At 41.2% G+C, this 25,694-nt stretch overlaps 1 protein-coding gene across 1 annotated transcript in view; it reads left to right on the forward strand.

Annotated features, from left to right (window-relative positions):
- Shq1 (SHQ1, H/ACA ribonucleoprotein assembly factor) overlaps positions 1-25,694 on the forward strand; it is a 118,922-nt gene that overhangs the window by 70,156 nt on the left and 23,072 nt on the right. Inside the window, exon 11 of the mRNA XM_029562807.1 lies at positions 854-974. Within this exon, the coding sequence (XP_029418667.1) occupies positions 854-974 (121 nt within the window). The remainder of the gene's footprint in view (positions 1-853; positions 975-25,694) is intronic.

The following is a 25,694-nucleotide window of genomic DNA, read 5'->3' on the forward strand; positions in this document are numbered from 1 at the left end:
GTGTGTGTGTGTGTTTGGGTTTAAGTGCACCCATATCATGCAATGCTTAAGGAGACCAGAAGAAGGCATTGGATCTCCTGAAGTTGGAGTTAATGGTGGTTGTGAGATACCCGCTATAGTTGCTGAGAATCCAACCTGGGTCTTCTGGAAGAGAATCAAGGGTTCTAGTTATAAATTTTAGTTTATTTCTTTATTTTTATTTTGTATGTATGAGTGTTTTGCCTGCATGTATATAAGTGCACCTGTGTGTGCAACGCCCATGGAGGCCAGAAGAGGGCATTTGAACCCCCTGAAACTGGAGTTATGGATGGTTATCAGCCACCAAGTGGGTACTGGGAACTGAACCTGAGTACTCTACAAAAGCAGCCAGTGCTCTTAACCACAGAGCCACCTCTCCAGACTCTTAGATAATTTCTTGAAGGAGAATACTACTGTCAGAAGTAAGCAATTTTGAAAATTAAAATATGACTTTCTATGTTATTTTGAAAGCTTAAACCAGAGGATATTATCTAAGTAAAATTATGATACACTTAACCACTTAGTTTGAAATTTTTCCCTTTGTTTAATTGACTAATATTTTGTAGCATTTTTATGGTAACCACAGTTAATCAGCTATAACAATGGGGATTATTCATGATCCTTAAGGAATGAAATAAAGGGATTTGAACCTAATAGGATTTGTATGTTTTCATGTACTCAAGGAATATTAAAAATATTCCAAAGAAATGATTAAAACTTTGAGCAGCTTTAAATATATTACCTTTCAGTATCTGAATTTCTTAGTTTAGAAATCAGATGTTTTTTTATTAAGGCTGATTCGATGGTTTTTTGTTGTTGTTTTAATTTCCTTCAGGTAAAAGTGCAGTTTTAAAGTGTCTCCTGGATATTCACAAGATCTTTCAGGAAAACGACCCAGCATACATTCTGAATGATCTCTATGTCTCAGACTACTGTGTGTGGATTCAGAAGGCCAAGTAAGTTTTGTGTCACTGAGGCAATTCTTCCACATGTATGTTTGTGAAACATAGGAGGAGGAAGGAGGAAATCGCCTGGAGAAGCCTCAAAGTGGAGAAACCCATCTAACTCCCCAACTTCAGAAACAGCTACATTCTGAAGCAGGGGGATTGCCATGAGTTCCAGCCTAGTCTGGACTACATAGCAAGACCCTGTCCTGAAAACAAGAAAGAAATAGCTTCATTAACATGGAGAGTTTGGTGAACTTGCTTAAGGAAGTAGGTATAGGTGAGAAAAGTTAATTTTACTAGAAGAAATTAGTATTGGCATTATTTGCAGTATCGATATTTTTGCATTACTTCCTGTACTGCTGTGACAGAATACCTGGCAGAGTCTACTGAAAGGAGGAATGTTTTATCCTGGTTCACACATGAGGCTAGGGTTCTTCATGGCAGGGAAGGCATGGTGGCTGGGACTCATGTGGTGAGAGCTTGTGACATGACTTCTTCACTTCCTGCAGAGCAGGAGAAGTGAGACCAGGCTGGAACTCTCAAAGGTCCATCCCTAGTGGCCTCTGTCCAGAAGCCAGGCTCTGTGTTCCAAAGGTTCCACAACCTCCAAAACAGTGCTACTAGCTGGGAGCAAGTGATCAGATTCATGAGGCTGTGTGGACCTTCCATGTCAAACTCGAACAATATATCATACAGAAAGCTTAAAGTATTCATTGCCAAACTCTTAACTGCCTGACATGAAATCTCAGACGGGGTGCCTGAACCTGTATCTGTAGTTTATTTGTGGGGGGGCTGTATGTGTGACCCTGTAAACTTCCTAAGATTCAAATCTAATGCAAACGAGAGGTTTGTCTTTGTTGACTGTCCCTGACTAGCAAGTCCATGTTTCACAGTATAAGAAAAGACAACCTTCACAGCCTTAATAGCATTCCAGCACTCAGTATTTGAAATGTTCTTGATATGTAAAAGTACTTAGGCATTGCCTCAATTAAGGAAGCAGAATAGGTTAGCTATTAATTTAAAATGCAGTGAATTTTTATTTCATGAAGGAGTTCAGGAGATCTGCTCCTTACCAGCCACAGGCAAATGATCCACTTTAGTAGCAAGGGGATGTTTGCCAGGACAGAGAGCACTTGCTGAAATGTTCCTAGATGTTGTAGAACATGTACGTAGTATGGTATAGTATCATATCATAGCATAGTATCAGAACTGACTGAGAAGGGAAGGAATCACTGTGGCTTATTTGGTTGTTTTTGTTTTTTTGTTTTTGGGTTTTGTTGTTGTTGTTGTTGTTGTTGTTGTTGTTGTTTGAGACAGGGTCTCCCTGTAGCTCCAGGAGCCTGGAACCCGCTATGTAGACCAGGCTGGCCTTGAGCTCACAGAGATCCACCTGCCTCTGCATCTTGAGTGCTGGGATTAAAGGTGTAGACAACCACACCCTGCTCATCATGGCTTTATTATTACTGTGGCTGGCGTTTAATACCTCTTTGAATGAGCCATGATATGAAATTTATTTCTTATTTCTGTTCATGAGGAAGCAGTTGTATTAGAATACAGTATGAAAAATCTTGTGACTATACCTGTTACATAGAAAATGTTCAGGGATTGCTCAGGGTCACACCTAATAATATATACAGGAGATGGTGTCAGCATTTGTATTGGAAATCTACCAATGGTCTTACCAGATGAAAAATTGAATCTTTAACCCCTGAGGTCATGATAGCAGGCTATCACTTCATTTGATCCTCCTGTTAATTGAGCTTATCAGATACCCCACTGCCATTTCCTACTGTTGCTTTCATTTTCATAAAAATTTAAATAGAAACAGTCTCTCTGTGTGGGTGTTTTTTTGTTTTTCCTGAGGGCAGGGATTTTATAAGCGTACTGAGGTTTGTGCCAGGATCCCTTTCTGGGAATCTCAGTTTGTGAGCACAGAGGAGATCAGATTGCATTCAGGGTGCAGGTATTCACGCTGGTGTAGGGATTGTCAGGCTTACTTTCTCTACAGGTTTGGTTTAGTTTGGTTTTTTTAACTCAGTTTTAAGTCATGGGAAATGAAGCAGATTTTTAGATTCTTAGTGATTGATCTGATGGTAGTAGTATTTTTTTTTTTTTAAAGGATAACATAGTGGGAGAGTAGGATGGGAGAGCAACGCTCAAAGAAGCTCTTCAGATGACTTTGTTAAGTATTGTTTCTTCAACTTTACCAGTTTGAACGCAACACTATAACATTTCTTTCTCTGAATGGGCTGTGTTCTTTACTCTGATAAACTTACTAATAGCCCAGTATTTTTTTTCTTCTCCTCCTTTTAAATAACACATTTCTTCCTTTATCTAGCTTTTATTATGCTTTCTAATTTCATTCTTAGTTTTACAAGCATAGCTTGAGTGGACATTCTAATGTCCTTGCTGGGGACTGTCTAACCTTTAAATTAACCATACTGCAGTGTATATCTATGATTTTCTTAACTGTTTTTTCATCTTTTACTGTCTAATTTCATATAGTGAGTTAATGAAATCTACCACCTTATTTTTATGTTTTAAAATAGTTTATATTTTCTTTAGTCTACATTTGATGTTTTTGATTATAGTGATAAAAGCTGTATAAAATTTTATTGGAAATACCAGACAAGTATGAAATTCTGACTCGCACAAAAAACAGCATTCCATTTTCCAGTCAGACATTTACTTTGGCAAACATTGCTTGGAACACAGTCATTCTTATATTGAATTAATGAAGTTATGGCCACAATGAACATAAGATTTGCCTCGTGAGTTGTTTACTGTTCTCTGGTATCTGCAACTTGTGAAACATACAGCCTTGGATTCTTAGTGTGAGTTACAGAGTCTGCAGCTTATGTGTCTAAAAAACAAAAAGTATTCCTTGTTGCCCTTCACTGTTCGTGGCACTGCAGTTTTAAGTGTGGCATCCGCTGCGGCAGACTTTACTGGCGTCAACATGGGGACTGCTGAGGCACTTTGCTTGCAGTCATGGCTTAGAACAGATAAGCCTGTGGTAGTGTCATGTCTTATAAGCTCAGACAGTTTTCCGGATATACCACCTGTGCAACCAGTTGTGTTCATTCTGAGGATATGGAAGGCAACCAGAAAAAAAAGTTCTCCCTTCAGAGAACCTTTCCTGGAGAGCAGGAATTGAATGAACCGTTTATTTTGTTCCTGGATGTTCCCCTTACACTAGGTTGTAGATCACTACGCAGATTATCCCTTCCCCATCCTGGCAGCATCCAAGCCTTCCTCCCCGCTAAAACTTCAAGGATCTCAAGGGCTATGAGAAAGAGCTCCTATCCAGTAGTTCCTTGCGTGCACAGCAAATTTTAGTTGAGTTGAATGGGACCTATCAGCAATTGAAGGAGTATTTTCCATTGTTTAAAAAAAATGTAGCACTTGGAAAACTGTGAATTAGGGCTGGTAAAATGGCTCAGTGGGTAATTGCACTTGCTGCCAAACCTGATAACCTGAGTTTGATCCCTGGGACCCCCATAGTAGAAGTGGAGAACCAACTCCTACACATTATTATCAGACCTTCACATGTGTACCATGGCATGTATGTGCGTGTGCATGCATACACATGTGCACATGAATACATAAAGTGAGACTTTTTTAAAAAGCTGGGAATCAGCTCTAGCCTGTCTTTATTGAAATTTTCAGCTATATTCAGTATTGGATTTCTTCCTGTCTCTGATTTTTGTAATTAAAAAAATTTTTATGTCCAAAAAAAAAAGTTAAAAAAAAAAAAGCCAGTTGTGGTGGTGGTGCACTTCTTTAATCCTACCACGTGGGAAGCAGAGGCAGGTGGATCTTTGTGAATTCAAGGCCTGCTGGGGCTACAGGGAGACTGTCTCAAAAAGACCAAAAAAAAAAAAAGAAAGAAAAATTTATGTGTCTGTGTACATGAGTGCAGGTTCCCAAGGAGGCCAGAAACATTGAATACCCTGGAGCTGGAGTTCCAGGCAGTTGTGAGCCACCCAATGGTCTGCAAGAGCAGTATTGTGCTTAACCACTGCATCTTTCTAGCCAAGTTTTATTTATTTATTAAATAAGGAATTCCTCATTGTAAAATGAGGAGCGTGTATCCACCAAAGAAAATGTGTGGGTTTGGTATGGTGGTTTTGAGACAGGATCTCATGAAGTAGCCCAGGCAGGTTTCCACTTGGGATCCTTTTGCCTCAGTCTCCTTACTTGTGTAGATTATAGGCATGCTTTCCACATCCAGCTCAAAACTGTGTGGCTTTAATTCATGGTACATTTTGAAATGATAGGGAGCCATATAAGGTATTATTTTGGTTTTGCTGCATATACAGTTTTTTTGTTTGTTTGTTTGTTTTAAATCTGAGATCATGACTGTCTTCGGGGTAAATATCCAAGCTCATAACTAAAGTGTTGAATCACTTTATTTCACTGGTATAGTTTTTATTGTTTCAGTCTTTCATAGTGCTGGGGCTTATACCTTGCCCTGCATATGTAAGGCCAGCTCTCTGCCTCTTGGCTAAAGCTATAGCTCATCTAGCTTTGAAAGTAGGCGGTTGTGCAGAAAAAGAAGAAAAAAAAGTGTGTTTGAAGTGTTGGGTCTATTTTCATTTTATTGATAACTAATACTCTGGGTAAATTTAATTTTCTACTCCTTTTTAGTATATGCTCCCTGAAAAGCAATCTTATTCATGACCTCGTGAGCACTAAAGCCAAAAGTTTGTAGAAGGAAAGTTTTTCCTAAACACATTTCTCATTTGAGAAGTCCTAGACCTTCATTTTCGCCATGCTAAGTAAATCTAAGTGGATTCAGTGATGAGATCGTAAACCACTAGGACAGGTCAGACCTTCTTACTGCTCTGCCCAGCTCTGCTGCTTCCATGTGTGTGTGCTGTCCCAAGAACTACATGGGCACACGCTTGCTCTTGTTCCTGATATATCTGCTAGAAGGAGGGTATGGGGTTGACTCACAGGCAGAGGTGCAGCATCAGTATGGAGTACATTCATGAAGTGTTGTGGTCTGCAACCTCGTTGACCCCTAAGCTGTGCCAGATGCTCAGACAAGTGTTGGGGTGCTGTGGTATACAAGGAAGACGTGTTTTCTTAAAGCTGATCAACTAGGGGAAATACAGATTTAAGCAGGTTATGCTCTACTAGATGGTGATGACCATGAATGGGGCAGGTGCTATGGAAGCATCTAGGAGGTTCAGGAGTACAAGAGGAAGTGTCTTGTGGTTTGAATATAATTTTACCCAGTCTATCAGTATTGAGAAGTTCTGAGACCTTCAGAGCTGATCGGTTCCTGAGGAGCAGTTAATCCCTTTCTGTGAGGCAGTATTGGTTTTTGTAGTAATGGATTGGTTCTCTACAGTAGGTTAATTATAAAATGGGCTGACACCTTCATCTCCTCCCTCTCTTCTGCACAGGCCATTCTCTTCTGCTAATCCACCATGAGGGGGCCAGCGTGTCATTCTCACTAGAACATGCACAGTGGTGGTTCTGTGCTCTTAGATCTCCTGAACTCAGAGCCAAAACAAGCCTTGAATTACTCAGTCTCAGCTAGTCTGTATTAGCAACAGAAAATGGATTAGCCCATGAAGAAAGACATTTAGTTGAGATCTTAAAGATTGATAACAGTTAGTCAAAGGTCTGGAGCTGTAGCTCACTGGTAGAGCTCCTGCCTACTGTGTGTTCAATGCTCAATCCCCAGGGTTCAATCCTTAGTGTGGTAACAAACAACAAACAAAAAACGTATTAAAATTAAAATTTTTAATGGCTTAGGCCTAGAAGGCTGAGGCTGGAGGATGGAGAATTTGAGGCAGCCAAGGCTGAGTGGTAAGACTAGTTGCAAAAGCCAAACAGTTGGTCAGGTGGAGGTGGGGAAGAAGGAACAAAGCATCAGACAATGGGAAGAAAAACTATGGTCTTCTGTAGGTCTCACAAACTCCCTGTGGGTGAATCACATATGGGGACAGGAGGGAGAGACAAAGCTGAGGCTCATTGAAAGCTGGTCACTTTGTCCTGGAGTGGTGAAAGAGAAGCTAGGGGGACCTGTGTGAGTGACATCCATCAGGTACATTGAAGGGAACTCACTGGGTGGGCAGGCCTCAAGGTTGAAAGCCTGCTTAGAGGCCTGGAGATCAGGCAAAGGGTGATCAGAGCCTGAGCTGTGGCCCTGAGCAGGGAAGAAGTCCAGTGCTCAGAGTCAAGGGGTATGTGAAACAGGTAGGGAGGAATGAGAGCCAAGAGCTAGGTTCTGACTTGGCTGGTGAACTGGACCGCTGAAGGCACATTTGCCGAAATTTAGTAGTCCTGGAGATGGTGTAGGTTGGGAGAGAAGATGAGGAAAGTAGTCTTGGAAATGCTGGCTTGAAGCCCCTAAGGAACATCCAGAAAAATGTGTCCAATAACATTTGGATCACAGCTGGGCGAGCTGTCTGGAGAAGAACTTGGACAGAGAAGGGCTATAAATTAAACAGCAAATGTAAAAATGCTGTCTGGTTGCATGGAACTGTGGTACCCATGTGAGTGCAGTAACAATCAGGGGTGGAGGCATTCCAGGCTGAGAAAATAACCACACCAAAAGGCACGAAAACATGAGTGCAACATACTGCTCAGATTCCTGCTTGTGGCTATGGTGTAGTGGAAGGGCAAGAATGAGTGTGAGGTCATTTATACTTGGACCACATTTTATCCTTGTAGCTTCTCTTTATTGCTGAATGAGAGTCTCTTGTTAGCCTGCAGTCTCAAGGTTTTAGTAATGGGCCAGGTAAGATATCTTCATACTTCCAGTTTATGCTGGAGGCTGCTGGAATTCTTGACTTGAGTCAGTTATGTAGGAGAAGGTACTTAGGCTTTGGCAGTGGAGACCACAGATTGTCCTCTGGAACCCAGGTTCTAGAGTGTTAATGGACCTGAGGAACAAAAGTCATGCAGAAGCGAGGCTTGCTTTGGCCACGGCCTCCCTGGCTGCTGCTTTTCCTAATTCACTCAGCATTTCCAGGGGTTCTCTCTGAAGACAGCAGGAGGGGAACAGCTGCCCCATGGCCCTGAGTTTATGAGTCCTTACTTTCAGTGGAGATGGCATAGAGCCCCTGGTTTATAATTTCAGAGAAGGAGGAATGGAATTGGCCAACGGTCATTGCCTTTCCTGTCTAGTTGATCACAGTGGGTTTCAAGGGGCACTAATGGAATGCTGGATACTCTCCAGGGCCCAGAGTGCACTAGGGATGATGTGCACAGCCTCATGAGGACAGACTAGAGGTGGGGAGAGACAGGGTCCCTATGTTCATGTTCATGGGCGGTCTACAGCACTGAGGGTGTCTAGTTAAGCCAGGCCTGCAAGGTGGTAGGTGGACTCTCCATGTGGTTTTACTTGCACATGTAAGTTACTTCTCTGACAAATATGTGTTTCATTAGCTTCCAATGATTAGCATGTAGAGTAGAAATTTCAAGGTAGAATTGTACATGATTTTAAGCAAGTTAAACCTCCCTTGAATTGAAATCATTTTTGGTAAGATGCTTATTCTGGTATGTCAAGTCGCTCTTTAGTTTTACTGTTTATTTTTAATTAAATCCACAATTTCATCCTGGATGGAAGTGGATTTTATCTCCATAAGAGAAGATTAATGCATGCCAATATCCACTCCCTTGCATCTACTCACTGTGGTTTCATATAGAAGGGATTTACCTAATGGTCCTTCTCCTTATCACCGGTAGTTCAGCAGTGCCCACTGGGGACTGTTGCTCTTCATTAGACTTCTCTTACAAGAAATGTGCCAATAAATCATAGGATTACAAATGTTCCCACAGATTCAGGACTAAAGTAACACTTTGTAAAGAAACAAAATGCTCCCCGTAACTGTGTTCAGAAAAATTATGTATCAGAATGATAAAATTTTATGGTTTTTTTTGTTCTTCATTTGTAATTTTATCCCACTCCCAATAAACTTGTGCATCTACGTGTATGTGTACATGTTTATGTGTGTGTATTCATGTGGGTGTATGCATGTTTCATGCATGTGCATGTGTATATGGGGGCCAGAGGTCAAAGTCATGTATCTTTCTCAATTGCTCTTCACTTTATTTAAAATTTTTTAAAATTTTAATTTCATATGCATGAGTGTTTTGCCTGCATGAAAGTGTACCACATGCATGCAGTGTCTGTGGAGGCCAGGAAAGGGTGTCGGATCCCCTGGAACTGGAATTAAGGACAGTTGTTAGCTGCCATGTGGGTTCTGGGACCCAAACCCCAGTCTTCTGCAAAAGCGGGCAGTACTCGTTCTCCAGCCCTTCCACCTTATTTTTTGAGACAAGGTTTCTAGCAGAACCTGGAGCTCATTGATAGGACTAGACTGGTTCCAGTGAGTCTCAGGCACCTGCCTGTCTTCATACACTCTCCCACCCACCCATCCCAGTGCTGGATTACAGATGTGCGGCTGCTATACCTGACCTTTTATGTGGGTGCTGTGGATCTGAACTTAGTGCTCATGCTTGTGCAGCGGGCACTTTACCAACTGAGCATCTCCCTAGCCCCCAGAGAGATGTTTTAATATTGTTTTAAATTTTAGATATATTTTACTTTATGTATATGAGTGTTTGCATGTATGTAAGTACACTACATGTATGTATACAGTGCCAGAAGAGGGCATTGGATCTCCTGGAACTGGATGTACAGATGGTTGTTAGCCACCATGTGGGTGCTGGGAACCAAACCCAGGTCAAGAGCCACACTGCTTTTAACCCTTGAGCCATCTCTCCAGCCTCTTAATATAGTTTTAGATTTACAGAAAATTTGCAGAAATAATACAAAAATCCCAAATAGCCTGTCAGTTCCCATTATTCACATTTTATCTTAGCGTGGTGTAATGTCACTGTTAATGTGTCAATATTGACTAAAGAGTACCTGTTGTGTTTTGTTTTGTTTTGTTTTGTTTTGTTTTGTTTTGTTTTGTTTTGTTTTGTTTTGAGACAGGGTCTCCCTGTAGCCCCAGCTGGCCTGGAACTCACTATGTAACCAGGCTGGCCTCAAACTCACAAAGACCCACTGACCTTTGCCTCCTGAATGCTGGGATTAGAGGCATGCATTACCATACCCAGCATGCTTTCTTTAGTTTTAACTTCATGTCCCTTTTCTAGGAGACCTCATTTTGTTTTGTTTTTATTCTGAGTTGGAACCCAGATCAGCAGTGTTCAGTACCTGGGATCTTTTGATTATCCAGGAACTTAAATGCACTAGAAAGCTCATGGAGTGCTATGGAGCTAGCCACTTACCTGAGGACCTGGAGGACTGGGGCAGAGTACTCACACTTGAGAATTTTCAGAAACTTTAAAACATAACTCATGTATCACTTGTACATACACATGTACTGTGGCCATTGGACATTGATGTAGTGATAAAATAAAGGACTGTGAAAGTAAATTGAGCAAGGCTATACATCTCCACAGGGATTTTCTTAAGATGATGGAGGTTAGGGGGAGACTGTGAAGATAGTGGTTTTTAGAAGTGACTGGAATGGGAGTGCCATCCCTGTATCCAAGGAGGGGCATGTGTACCCAGACTGTCCTGTGGCCAGGGCTGGGTTACTATGTTCCATTTGTCTCTGATCCTTCCCATGTTCGCCCCCATTATGTGGCTGTGGTTCCTCAGATTCTAGCTGTTGGCTTATGGAGCTCTGATATGCAGAGGGAACAAGTGGTGTTTTCCTTCATTTCCTTGTTCTTGGACATTTTTATCTTACCTCTGGATCAGGAACAGTCTAGGTCAAGTGCATGTGGGTAGTGATTGAGTCAGGTTTTGTAAACCACATTCTGTCCCTCATGGAGATTTCCTCATGCTTGGATCGCCTTAACATCTTACTCAGAGAAGAGGCTTACAGTGATTAATGTGGCACACGTGTGGTTATCGCACTCAGAAAGTGCTCTGTTTAAGGAGAGCTTTGTCAAGAGCGTCCTTTGAATGGAGTCACAAGAAAGCTTTTTCAAAACTGACAACTTCAAGTACAATTTCCTTTTCTTCTGCCTATTATGATTGAAACCCAATCCTTGTTATAACATAATTATCTCAACCCAAGCCAGCAGGGAGCTGCTGCCTTAATGTAAGGGGTGTGAAGTCCCCTAAATAAATAGAGGATTAATTACATTCACAGTGTGTTGTGAAGGTGATGAGATTGATTGTGGTCGTTTGACTTGTCCCATTTCCTGCTCCAACTACTTCTTGAATAAATAGAAACTGGGAAAATAAGAACTAGAGCTCCCCAGCATGTCGATGGCTGTTGGCTGTTGGACAAGGACCTCAGTGAGGCCTAGCTCCAGATTTTCAGTCATTTGTATGATGCTCGTTTTAGATAATTCTGTCATTGGTTGTTCTTTGTTCTCAAATTAAAGACTCCATGGAAATCATTTTTAATCTCAACAATATAGATAATAGTAGAATGTTTAAAGACATTGACTTTTTTTTTTGTGAGTGTTTTGTTTTGGTTTTTTGTTTTTCAGATAGGGTCTCCCTGTAGCTCCAGCTGACCTGGAATTCGCTATGTAGATCAGAATGGCCTCAATCTCACAAAGGTCTGACTGCCTCTGCCTTCTAAGTGCTGGGATTAAGTTCATCACCACTCCCAGCTAGTTTTTTGTGTTTTGAGACTGGGTCTCTCTGAGTCACCCAAGCTGGCCTAAACTCATGATCTTGTTTTACTGCTGTTACTGAGATTACAGGAAGCAGGCACCATACCCAGTCAGCAGATTGTATTTTAATGAATTGAGCTCTGGCTTTCCCCTTCCCTCCCCACTTCTTTACCTTTCTTCTTTGCAGTTCTGGGGATCAAACCAGATCAAACACAGGTGTTTGGGGGTGCAGGAAAACTGTAATAGGCCTTGCACATGCTGCTAAGTACTGTACCACAGAGAGGCACCCCCAACTCAAAAAATATCAGTGAATTTCTGGTCCATGTTTAGAGATTTCTATTTAGCTAGCCTTTTGGAAGGTTTAAAGAGAATGTTGGCTGTTTGTTCCTCTTGTCCATTTCTCCTAAGGAGCCTCATGCATTTGTTAAATTGTGAATTTGTATTTTTATGAAGCAGGTCACAGTCTCTTTTTATGTTTGTCCTAACTTTCCATTTCTAGAGAATTTTATAATCTAAATTAATTCATACGTTCTCCCAGTTTTCAACTGCTGTGACTTTTTAACTGAGGTGTGCTTACCAAGGGAGCACATAAACTCAGCTGTTTGGGGGTGTGGGAAAACTATAATAGGCCATCTCCCACCTGCGTTTATTAAGACGGAAATGAAGCTTCATTAGCATTGTGTATGTGGCACATCTGTGTGGTAGGTTATAGGCCACACATTTTTGGTACTAGTATCCTTGATTGGAAGCTTAAAGTCCACTGCTTCTGGAACAATTCTCTTTATTTCTAAGGAGAAGTATAGTAATTATTCCATTATTCTTAGAGACTGAAGCATGGCTAGGGCAAGGGATTGCCTTTCTTAGGAAATTAGAGTTGGGGTTAGGGGATTGGGGGCACTTGGAAGCTCAGCTGCTGCACCTGGAGACTTTCTGCCAGATATTCAGGGTCACACCCTGCTGTGACTCACCTGCTCCCTTTGTCCAGGGGAGAAAAAGAAGCCTGGCTTCTCAAGGCAGATCCCTGCCCATGCTGGCAGAGTGGATTTCCTGGATGCACATAGCTTGGCCTCACCTAACTTCTGCTTTGGGAATTCTTGTTTTCTTCACATTTTAAATTTTTAGTTACTTAGTTTGTGTACAGGGGTGGGGACATGAGCATGGAGGGCTGAGGACTAGTGAGAGTCAGTTCTCTCCTTCCACCACATGGGTGGATCCTCAGGCTCGGTGGCAGGCACCTTTATCTTTGCGGCACTCTCCGTTCGCCCTGGGCGCCACCTGTGGCCGCTCTTCTGCTAGCCCAGTGCTGTCTCTGGGCACCGCTCCTCCATTCACACAGGCGCCGCCTGCGGCCGCACTCCATTCACCAAGCGCTGATTCCAATCGCATGGGCACTGCCTCCTGGGCACTGCCTCCAATCACCCGGGTGCTGCCCTTTGCTCCTCGCTGGGGCTGCAAGCTGTGGCCGCTCTTCCACACCTCGGCGCTGAGGCCACTCTTCTGCTTGCCTGGCGCTGTCTCCAATCGTCGCTGCTTCTGTCAGGTCCCGGACCCCAGGGCTGGTGAGGCGTCTGTGTCAGCAGAGCCACATTCAGACACTGGAGACCCGGTTCGGTGACGCAGATCCAGTTTATTGCAGAAGGGTACAAGCTTATATAGGGGTGTGGGGGGGTCCAATCAAGAAGTTACAACTCAGATCTTTGACAGGGCTGTGTCCTATCATAACATCGTGAGTCAGACACCTTGTTAGCATGATAGGTTTCAGGTTACTTAGGTTCCGGTTCCCTGTACGGGGCCTGGAGTCCTGGGAACCACGTGACCCAGGCTGTTGCAATATGTAAGTATTGCAATTTAGAATCTCAAGGGTGGTGATTAGGGAGTGGCGAGTTCTAGGCATCAGTCTCATGATCTGCCTATGAGAGCAAATGTCACAAGGCGTTCCTTGTGGCTCCAGGGGTCAGGCCCTTTCCTCAAGCCTATTGTATGGCTGTCATTAAGACTTTTAACCTAGGCTCAAGCCTGTCTCCCACATATCTTCTGAGCCATCTCACTGGCCCTGCTTTGGACATTCTTATATGTTAATTTAAGATGTTAAAGATCAGGAGCCAAGTGTTATTTTGAAAAAAAGAATAGAATTTGAAATAAGCAATCACATTTTATTCTGATGTGTTAATTTAAAATATTAAGAGGTGGGGCTGTTGGGGATAACTCAGTCTGCAGAGTAGTAAAGTCCTTGCTGCAGCAGAATTGAAGACATGATTTAGATTCCCAGAGCCCCTGTCAGAAGTTGGGCATGGTAGTGTATGTCTGTAACCAAAGGAGACAGGTAGATCCCTGGGGCTCACTGGCCAGCTAGTCTGGCAGAATCAGTAAGCTTCAGGCTCAGTGACAGACACTATCTCAAAAAATAAAGTGGAGTGCAAGCTAGGAAGACCCCTGACATTGACCTCTGGCTTTTGCATGCATGTGCACATACCTGGGTATACCCATGAACACTTGCGTACACACACACACAAATACAAAAAATAAATTTTGAGAAGAGCAAAAGTCAGGTATCATTCTTAGGAGAAGCGGGGGGTGGGGGGGTTGTAATTTGAAGTGTTTGGTTCTATGTGAGATGTGGCATGGCCTTGATCTCAAGGTGTATGATCCCAGATGGGATTTTGTGATTTCATTGTTATCACTGACTCAAGGAAACTAGGCCCAATGAGCTCTGGACTGTGAGTGTCCGTCCCAGGGGGCAATGGTCTCATTCAGCCCACTACTATAACACTTAGCAAAGCCGCCAACCCTTATTAATAATGTTTATTGAGTGTCGCTGCATCGAGGATCTTCAAGTGCTCCAGTGAACAGAAGCAGGTTTTCCCTTTCTTTACATAACAGACACCTGCTTCTTGTAGATCCTCTTTATAGCCTGGGCACAAAGACATTTACACTTTCATACATAGATGTTTTGTGTTCAGGTAAATAGCTCAAAAGTGTGACTTTGCAGCAGTGTCTGGGTGTGAGAAAATGAGGTGGATTGGAGGTATGTATCACTCAGTTTTCTGCTCTTCTTGAGCAGCATTGACCTGGAGTGTGCATTGGGGCTGCCATTGAGCTTCCCAGAGAGGTCAGCCTCAGTAACTGACATCTCCTGGCCTACACCCCTATACTGTCACCCTGTCCAGAGATAGGGTGGAAGTCATTCATAGAGAAAGGAGGTACTTTCCCTTTCAACTCTAGAATATTCTCCACATCTTTATCCTCTCCATATTACGTGTCTGAGCAAGAGATGGATGGAGTGATCTGCGTGTAACTGAAGGGTCTCAGGTATAACCATTGATTTTATCCTGTGAATGACAGTATCTTAGATCAAACCCTGTTTATCTGCAGTATTTAACCTGGGAATGTTTCTGTACTTTGTCCTTCATTTGTTTCAATGAACCTAGATTATAACTCAATCAAAAATGTGCTGAGCAGCCTGCTGTGGTAGGCAATGCCCTCAGTGCTGGATTTAGTATTGGTGTCACAGTTTCTGTATCAGGCTTGAGAGTTTCTGTCAAGGCTGGCCGGCTGGAGGTTTTTTTCAGGAGGCAGTGATATTATACTACTGTGAACATTCCTAACTGGAACACATGGAGAAAGCATCATATGTAAAGCTATGTGTGCCCGACTTGCTGGGTTACATTAGAGGAACATCCACAGGACCTCAGAAAGAAACATGCTGATATTAGAAAAATTGTATCTGCTTGGTAGACATACACTTTATTTTGGCATGTTTTATAACATTTTTTGTCCCCCAACCCAAATTTTCTTATGTATACATTTTAAGAATGTAAATGCATGTTTTCATTTTTCCCTCCCATGTTGCAGAACATCATAGAAGCGAAGGGGAAAGGTGTGGAGGTTTGTCCACAAGGCACAAATGAACAAATGAAAAATGAAAAAAACAAAGCCCTTAACCCCTGAATGACTTCCCATAGACCCACCAGTTAGATAGTTCATTGGTGCTTATTTGAAATTTCCTAACTGTGGGCACCACTTAAGGCTCATGGTTGCTTTGGCAGTACTCAGACAAAGTTCTCTCATTGCTATGATGTACCATTTTCATTATTTACACAAAATTCCATAGCAAAAAAGGATGCCACACCATCAGACATGTTGAATGTGTTTAGTTGTGAGTTTTATACCAGTGTGTGGGCCATAGAGTGCTCTGTAACATCACAGCCTGCTCTTCAGTTGGCCTGCTCTGAGTCTTGTGCTGGATGAGGCATCTCTATGTGGCATGTTTATAACTGTGTGGTGTACTTGACTTGGCATAGAGACATGGGAAAAGTATACCTCTTTGGTCTCATTTCCTCCCGACTCCATCTTGCTCTGTAAACTCGGGCACATAAATTTTTTCATTTCTTTTCAGAACCCAAAGATATGTTCTTTGAGTGAAGAATGAAGCACCCATCTGACATGTGGTTTTATGTACCCATATGCCACTCTGAGGAAGCTTGCCAGTCCTTTTAGATTTTACTTTTGTCCTTAGTATATTCTAATGCTTCAAAATAGCTTTAGTTCTTACCAGAAGAAATTGACATGATACTTTAAATTACGATTGTCAGCATATGTCCTGGCTACTTGTCTTAATAGTACAACAGTGAAAAGGACTTCGCTTATGCTGTATAAGCTAAGGCGTCAAGGCTAAAACTGTGGGCAAAGGATCTCCACTGGATTGGTGGAAACCAGGCTCCCAGAGCACTGGCCATGAGACTGGCCTTCTGAACCATCAGTGTACACCCACATACTTTGCTGCAGTCATGACTTTCCATTCAGATTCCATCAGCTCTTTGCTTGGTAAGGTCCAGACTTATCAAACCTTTCTATCAGAAAGATCAGCCTTGCTCCATGTTGTGCAAGAAGAATCTTGCTCCTCGTGTTTAAGAAAAGCTACCCAGAGTACCTTGAGTCAGTGTAATGTGTTTCCACTAACTGCCTGTCAATGTAAGATGCTTCATCCTCTTGAGCATGGCAGCAGATGTTCTGCCAGATAGTGACTTAGTTTCATGTATTTGGGGTCTTATTATCCTGAGTGGTGGTAATAATGGTTTTGAAATTGCTATTATATTCAATTTACGCATCTGTTCATCTACCCATCCGTTCAACAGAGAGCTAGGAGTTCCTGCCAGGGGTTCTGTGCTAAGGTCCTGGACCTGTAGAGGTAAACAGAACCCAGGCATGGCCCCTGTAGTCTTGGGACTTAGGTTTCATTAGGAGAGGGGTGTTAATAAAAGAATTACATACACAAAAAGTCAGAATAAAGCCTTGTAAAATACAGCCCCCCCCCATACCATTCACACTATCTCAAGCATGTGAGTTACTAACCCAGTCCGATGAGGGGATAGGAGGAAGAAGAAGTTTCTTAGGGCAGTACCCTTTGGAGGAAATGTGCAGTTTTAAGTACTCAGTGCATGAAGGAGTTCACATGAGGTGGTAGACTTCAAGAAACTGTAGTTGATCAACCATTTGCAAAGGCCCTGTGGCAGGAGGGAATTCTGTATGTATTCAAGAAATTGACAGATGGGCAAGGTAGCAAAGACCCAAAGAAAAGGGATGTTTTTTAAATTAATTTTTAAACAGTATAGGGTAGTGGTTTATTTACAGAAGAGTGGGCACCCCACATTTGTAGCTGTGCTGTAAAGTCCACACTCAAATACAGATCCTGTGACCTCCCAACAGCCACACAAAATTGTGAGAGAGGTGCCTCTTGGTGTTCTCAACTAATATATCCTTAGCCCCTTCCCCACATGCAACTAAGGTCAACTGATTGGGTGGGAGGGGAAACTGACTCACCCCCTTGACTCCTTGATGAGAGTGAGAAGGGGATGTGACTGTAGCTTGCCTGCATAGTGGTCAGAAGACACTTCCAGTTAACATTCCACCCCTTCCTCCGGCTCTTACATTCTTTCCACTAACCTCTTCCGCAAAAGTCCCTGAGCTTTGGAGGGGGTGGTAGGTATGGGATGATCTTCCTCCTGTTGTGGCAAGGCACTGAAGTTTTGGGTGTCTGCATCATCTGTTTTCCATGGGCATTGGCCAGTTTGAATGGGATTCCATCTACTATAAAAACATACACAGCAAGAAGCAAGAACATCTGAACAATGACTGCTATAATAACCTATGGGTGTAAACACAAATGCTTGGATGGTACTTTAGCAGGTGTATCATTTCCATCTAAGAAAGCAATTGCAGTGACTTCTCATGGGCCTGTATTCTCCCCTGCCACAGGGAGTTGGCTGGGTCTACAGTACCAGATGTGTGTTCAACCCCTTGGAGCAGGCATTATATCCAATCGAAAATATGTATACAAACACTAGATGCTGTACTATTGCACCAGCAGGAACATCTTGTTTGGTATGTTGATAGTGTTGTTGAGAATTATAGGAGATTCTTCCCCAGTCATCTGCGCATTGCCTAAGAAAGGGGATTTGTAAGAGAAGGGTCGAGATAAAGCCGATGTTTAGGCTCAGCTCAGATTGTAGCACCTTCCAGTAATTAGGCTTGTGTTTTTTTTGACAAGGTCTCCCTAGTCCCAGTCTGCCTGCATCTCATTATGTGGACCAGGCTGACCTCAATCTCATAAAAATCTGCCTGCATCTCCCTCCCAAGTGCTGGGATTAAAGGCATGTGTCACCATGCCCAGGGTCAGTGTTAAGGCATTTTTATCTTCCTTCCAAGAGCTGCAAGGTAGTGAAGAATTTTAAGGCCCTAATGGGACGTAAATAGGTTTGTAATGCAAAGTGCTTTTTAGGATGTTTTGAAGGCTCTAAGGGTGTCCTCAGGGATGGGTATAGCCTGCTTAGAGAGGAAGATTAGGAATTAAAATGGATTTGGGGAACTAGGGAGAAGCCTGGGTTATGATGCCTGGATTTGTGGTTTGTACAGCTGAATGAATGATGAAATTTCCCTAATTGTGGAATAATAAGTCATGGGGTAGTAGCTTTTGTTGGGTAATTCTTCTGACTAGGGAACTTAGCTTCTTGGAGTTCACAGTTCTGGGGAATGGCTACTTTTCATCTTTGCCTCCATTGTTGCTTCCTTTATTATTTAAAAGAGCTATTAGGGCTGGCCTGGTGACTCAGCAAGTAAGGTTCTTGCTGCCAGAATGAGGACCTAAATTCAATCCTCAGAGATTGAAATTTGACCTCTGAGCCTGAAATTTGACCTCTGACCTCCACATGTGTGCCAATGGCTCACATGATTCCCCCCCTCCCCAGTGCCCCAAATAAATATTATTAAAACAAATTATAAAAGCCAGTATGCTGAGACTTGTTTAGGGCTTGGCTTTTGTATGTCTTTTTTTGAGGGGGAGAGTTGTATAACATGGTTATTTTCTTAAAATGTTTCCCTAGGAAATAAAATGCAATAATATAGTATATACATTCACAATAAAAAAAATACTATTTAACATGTAGCTACCACCAATCATAAGAAAGAGAATATTGCCAGTTTCCCAGAGCCTGCCCATGAGACCAGTCATCATCATATCAATATCAACCCCTGCCTCATCTCTGGAACTTTTTGTTGATCATTATTTTACTTTTGTTTGTGGTTTTACTATTTATGTATTAATCCTGAATTTACTGTTTCATTTTGGTTGTTTTGAACCATGTATGAACAGAATCATTGTACGGGCTCTCCTGTTAATTTGCCTCTTTCCTGTAATTCTGCATTTTAGCTGTACTTGTGACGCTCCATAGAGCTACGGTCAGCTCTTTGTTGTTCTGATGTGCCTTGTGCCCTTGTCTGACTTCTGGAATTTTGCACTGTTTCCGGTTAGAAAGATGCTGCTCTGATTATCACCACATGCTTCATGGTGGGCTCATGCTTTGTTTTGTGATGCTGAAGCTCAGACCCATGGTCTAAGGCATGCTGGGCAAGCTCTTTGCCATTGAACTACTTCCCCAGCATGCGGTGCTTTGGGTAAGCTCTATCCCTAGTAATGGAATTGCTGGGATTTGGGGGCAGTTGTTGGGTAGACTTCCTTGGGTAAATCAAATTGTTTTCCAGACTGGTTGTAGCAACTTATTACCCACCATACCCCCCCACCCCAGCAGTGTAGGAGAATTTCTCTGGTTCTGATTTCATGCCATCAACACTATTCTAACTTTTAAGATTTTACAGGTGGTAGATCAAGATGGTAGATAAAATTTGACAACCTGAAGGAGTGTGAAGTTGCTCCATTTGCTGTTCTCAGTTGCATTTTTCCTGGATACTAATAAAGCAAAGCCTCTTTATGTCTATTTTTTGAGCTGTTGGTGTTGCTTGTCCTGTGAAATGTCAGTCTGTCCAAGTTCTCATTTTTCAAGAAGGTTGTCTTTCTTTTTCATTTGTAGAATTCGTGTAGTGTTCTGGTTGCTAGTCCTTTACTGGTTTAATAGACTGCATATGTTTCTCCCAGTTTGTAATTTATCTTTCAGTCCCTGTGTTGTGTCTTTATAAACAGAAGTTTTTCATTTTAGTGTTGTAGAGTTTATCAGTATGCTCCTTTATGGCAGTACTTCTTGTTTCCTGTTTAAGAAGGTCTTTGTGATTTGGCCATCACAAGACACTCTCCTGCAGTGTCTTCTAAACGTTTTATTCTTTTTCGCAATCAGCATTGTAAGTTTTTAGTCCACCTGGAATTGGTTTTTCACATGTTATGAGATAGGGGATCCAGTTTCTGTTTTTCCCCCCATATGGATAACCTTAACCCAGCTTCATTTATTAAATTGTCTAGCCTTTCATTGTATACCTTCATAAATCAAGTTTACATGTATGCGTGGATCTGGTTCTGGGTTGTCTAGTCAGTTCCCCTGATTTACTTGCCCATTGTGTGCCAACACCATACTTTCTTAATTACAATAGCTTTGTGTCTTAGAATCAGCTTGTCAAATTCCATGGAAAACATTCTGGTGAGAATTGCTTTGAATCTATTAATCAGTCGTTTAGGGAGACTAAAACTTTTAGGCTCTCCAATAGCATGGTCTGATTGTTTAAGTTTTCTTTAACATTTCAATAAAATTTTGTAATTTTTCCCCCATAAAAGGCTTACACATACTTTGTTAGAGTTATTGCTTCATGTTTGGGTTGCTGTTGTAAATAGGATCCCTTTTAAACAATCACTTTCAAACTGCCTTTTCAAGCACACTGATATGCCCCACACTTGCTGCCTTCCAAGTCTGCTTTAACCATAGTTGCTCTTCAGTTTTCTGTTGAGAGTGATAATACACAGAACTACAGGTGGGTGTTTTTCTTTTCCAGACTTCATGTCCTTTATTTCTTGTCATTTTAATCCTCTTCACCTTATTGCTCTGGACTTCTAGTACAATGCTAAGTAGATTTGTGGAAATATGTTTCTCTATCTTGTTCATCTTTGGAGAAAAATACTTTTGACCTGCATCACTAAACATAACTTTCACTGCAAGCTTTCATAGATTGTCTTTTTTAAAATTCTTTGAAAAATATTTTATTCTTATTTTATGTGTATGAGTGTATTGCCTATATGTAGGTACACCTGTGTTGTGCAGTGCCAACAGAGGTCAGAAGAGGACATTGGATCCCCTGGAACTGGAGTTGTGGATGGTTGTTAGCCACCATGTGGGTGCTGGGAACCAAACCCAGGTCCTCTGCAAGAGCAGCCAGTGCTGTTTACTACTGAGCCATCTCTCCAGTCCCCATTGATTGTCTTTATCAAGTAAAGAAAGGTTCCTGTTATTCTTCATTTGCAGAATATTTCTTCTAAATGGTTATTTAATTTTATTTATTTTTCTTCATTTTTTTCAGATGATCTTAAAGTCTTCTTCTTTAATATGTTAATGTAAAGAATAGCATTTAAAAATCTCTAACTTAAATTGGGTTCTGTATTCCTGGGATAAGCCCATCTTAATCGTGCTGTTATTTAAATATGGGGAAGGAGCTTGCTGTAGGTTTGCTCTTGCACTCTGTGGAAGGTGTGGCAGAGGAGGGATTGGCCTGTGATCGTCCATTCTTTTATTGTGTCTTTTCTGCACTTGTTATTAAGGTTGGATCAGCCTAATAATGTAAAATTGGGAGTACTGATTTTCTGTTTTCTGAAATAGTTTATATAGAATAGATACCATCTATTACTTGAATCTATTACTTGAATTTTCTTTGTGGAAGGATTTCTAACTGTTGGTTTAAATTTTCTAAGCAGTGTAGGGCCACTTGGTTCTTTCTTTATTTCTCTTGAAGCCAGTTTTTTGTTAATTAATTTTTTAGGTTATCTTAAAAAGGACTAGGTTTCATCAAGGCATCAGCATATGAATATGCCATGCTTTGCTCTTCTGATTGTCCCCTGTGTCTCCTTCCTCCCTCCAGCTGGTTCCCTCTCTACCCAGTTAGCCCTCTTCTGCTGCACTGTTAAACATGTATTCTATGAGCCACTGTCTCCCACCACCCTTAAGTTTTCTTCCTCCCCTGTCAGGATCCCTTTTCTAATTTCATGACAAACACACATGTATAAGTACACACACACACATATAATTCTAAGTTTAGGTTCCTCATATGAGGAAAAAAAAACATGTGAGTCTGGTTTATTTTACTTATAATAATTTCCAGTTGTATCCATTTTTCTGTAATTGTCATGATTTCATTTTCCTTTATGGCTATATAAAATTCTATTATGTATATGTTACCACATTTTCTTTATCCATTCATTTGTTCATAGATACCTAGACTTAGACTAGTTGCATTTCCTGGCTATTGTAAATAGTGCAGCAATAAATAGGGATGTACAAGTATCTCTGATGTGCTGACTTAGAGTCCTTCAGGCGTATACCTGTGTGGTGTAGCTGGGTCAGAGGGCGGTTCGATTTTCAGGTGTTTTTGAGGACCATCCATACCAATTTCTGTAGTGTCTGCCCAAGTTTACACTCCTACCAGCAGCGAATAAAGATTCCTTTCTCTACATCCTCACCAATATTTGTTGTCATGTGTTTTCTTGATGATAGTCATTCTGGCTGGGGTGAGATGGAGCCTCAAAGCAGTTTTAATTTGCATTTCCCTGATGGCTAAGGGTATTGAACACTTTTTTAAGTATTTATTCTTATTTCTTCTTTGGGGTATATAAGTATCATTTGTATTTCTTCTTTGGGAAACTATATGTTCAGCTCATTATCCCATTTATTGGTTGAATATTTTATTTTAGTTCCAACTTTTACAGTTCTTTATATATCCTGGGTATTAATCCCCTGCCTGGTATGTAGACATGTCCAGCATTTTCTCCCATTCTGTGTCTGTCTCTTCACTCTGGTGGTTGTTTCCTTTCTTCTTAATTGCATGTAATCCCAGTTGTCAGTTCTTGATATCTCCTGTGCTATTAGAGTCCTATTCAGAAAACCCTGGCCTATGCCTACATCTTGAAGTTTTGTTTTTGTTTTTGTTTTCTTATTTTTCTTTAGCAGTTTCAAGGCTTACATTCATATCTTTAATTTATTTTTAATTGATTCGTGTACAGATCTAGTTTCATTCTCCTTCATGTGGGTATCCAGTTTTCCTAGCACCATCTGTTAAGGAGGTTTTCTTTTCTCTAATGTCTGTTTTTGACACGTTTGTCAAAAGTTAGGCTGTAACTACGTAGGGAACATTGCTGTTAACTCTTCTTTAAAGATTTGGTAGACTATATCGTTGATTTGTATGTGTCTATCTGTGAGCATGGTGAGGCTTTCCATTTTCTAGTGATTTATTTAATTTCTTCTTTAGTATCTTAAAGTTTTTATTGTAGGGATCTTTCACCTCTTTGGCTAAGGTTACTGATAGGTTGTTTTTAATTTTTATTATTATTATTTTTTTAATTTTATGTGTATGTGTGTATTGTCTGCATGTAGGTAAGTGCACCCATGTCGTGCAATGCCCGGGGAGGTCAGAAGAGGCTGTTGGATCCCCTGGGACTGGAGTTATGGACAGTTGTTAACCACCACGTGGGTGCTGGGATTCAAAGCCCCCTAGATTTTTTTGTTTTTTAAAAAAAGCTATTGTTGGGGCTAGAAAGATGACTCAGCAGTTAAGAGCACTGACTGCTCTTGCAAAGGACCCGGGTTCGATTCCCAGCACCCACATGGCAGCTATAGAACCGTCCTTAACTCGAGTTCCAGGGGAATCCAGAACCCACTTCTGACCTCTGCGGCGTTGCGTGACATGGGTGCACTCACTTACAATGCAGGCAATACATTCATACACAAAAAAATTAAAAAAAAAATTTTTTAAGCTATTGTTAACTAGATCCCCCCCCTGCAATTCCTTTCTTGATGAGTTAACTATTGGTATATAGAAAAACTACTGATTTTTATGTGTCAATTTTGTATCCTGCTACTTTGCTTAAAGTGTTTATTAGGTCTAAGGGTTTTCTGGCGGAACCTTTGGAATCTTTTAAGTGTATGCTCATGTATCTGCAAACACAGATAATTTGGCATCTTCCTTTCCTATTTGTATGCCTTTTGTTTATTGTTATAACTGAGACTTTAGCACTGTATCATGTAAGAGTGGAGCACATTCCTCATTCTAGAGGAAGTTCTCAGTTGCTCCCATTTAGTATAACATTAGCTGTAGGTTTGTTGTGTATAGCCTATGTTTTGTTGAGGTATGTTTCATCTGTTCCTGGTTTCTTCAGGGCTTTTGTCAGGAAATGATGCTGAATTTTGCTGAAGGCTTTTTTTTTGCATTGATCGAGATGATCATGTGGTTTCTTTCCTTAAATCTATGTACATGCTGAATTACATTTATTTGGATGCATCTATTGAGACAACCTTGCATCCCTGTAGTGAAACCAACCCGGTCATGGTGTGTGGTCTTCCTAATATGTTTGGTTCAGTTTGCAGTAACTTTATTGAGAATGTTTGCATCTATGTTCTTGGTCTAGAGTTTTCTTTCTTTCTTGTGTCCATATCTCATGCTGGTATCAGGTAATCCTGGCTTCATTCAATGAGTTTGAATAGTGTTCCTTCCCTTTCTGTTTTATGCAATAATGTAGGAACACTGGTGCGAGCTCTTCTTCGAAGGTTTGGTGGACCACGGCAGTGGCTGTACTTGGTCTTGGGCTTTTCTTTATTGGGTGGCTTTTTATTACTGCATTGGTCTTGTTGATCATCATGATCTGTTTAAGTTGTTTATGGTTTTTTAGTTTAATTTTGGTACGTCGTGTGTGTCTAAGAATTTCTTCTAAATTTCTGGGTTTTTGGCCTATAAATTTCCAAAATACTCCCTAGTGATTCTCTCCGTTTTGTTGTTATCTGTAATAACCTCCCCTTTTCATCTCTCTCTCTTTTTTTTTTTTTTTTTTTTTTTTTTGCGGGGGGCGGGGTTTGGTCTTTTTTTGAGACAGAGTCTCCCTGTAGCCTCAGCTGGCCTGGTATGTAGACCAGACTGGCCTCAAACTCACAAATATCCATCTGCCCGCCTGCCCCCCAACCTGCCTGGCTTTCATCTCTAATTTTATTGCTTTGAAATTTTTTTTCTGTTTGAGTTGGTTTGACTAGTGAGTTACCTTTTTTTTTTTTTTTTTAAGAATCAGCTCTTTGATTCTGTTCCTTTAGCCTCTGTTTTGTTGATTTCTGCCCAAATCTTTATTGTTTCTTGCTATCTGCTGCTTTGGGGTTTGATTTGTTCTTGTTTTTCTATGACCTTGAAGTGAATCATTAGGTTGAGATCTTTCCAATTTTTAAAAAATGTAAGCTCTCATAGCTATAAACTCTCTTAGAACTGCCTTAGCTATATCCCAACGGCTCTGGAAAGCTGTGCTTTCATTTCATTTGGTTCTAAGAACTTTTAAATTTCCTCCCTGATTTCTTCAGTGACCCACTAGTGGTCACTTAAGAGTGTATCGTTCAGTCTCAATGTGTTTGTGTAGTTTGTGAATTTTTATTGTTATTGATTTGTAGTTTTATTGCACTATGATCTGATAAAATACAAGAGTTTCTTTTGATTATTTTGTTTCTCTCTCTCTTTGAAGATAGGGTCTCACTGTGTAGCCTTGGCTGGCCTAGAACTAACTATGTATACCAGGCTGCTTTGGATTCACAGAAATTTGCCTCCTAAGGGCTGGAATTAAATGCCCAGTGATTCTTTTCGGGGGGGGTTGTTTTTGTTTTGGGG

Source organism: Nannospalax galili, unplaced genomic scaffold (assembly GCF_000622305.1).
Source record: "Nannospalax galili isolate Female #2095 unplaced genomic scaffold, S.galili_v1.0 scaffold114, whole genome shotgun sequence".
Taxonomy (NCBI): domain Eukaryota; kingdom Metazoa; phylum Chordata; class Mammalia; order Rodentia; family Spalacidae; genus Nannospalax; species Nannospalax galili.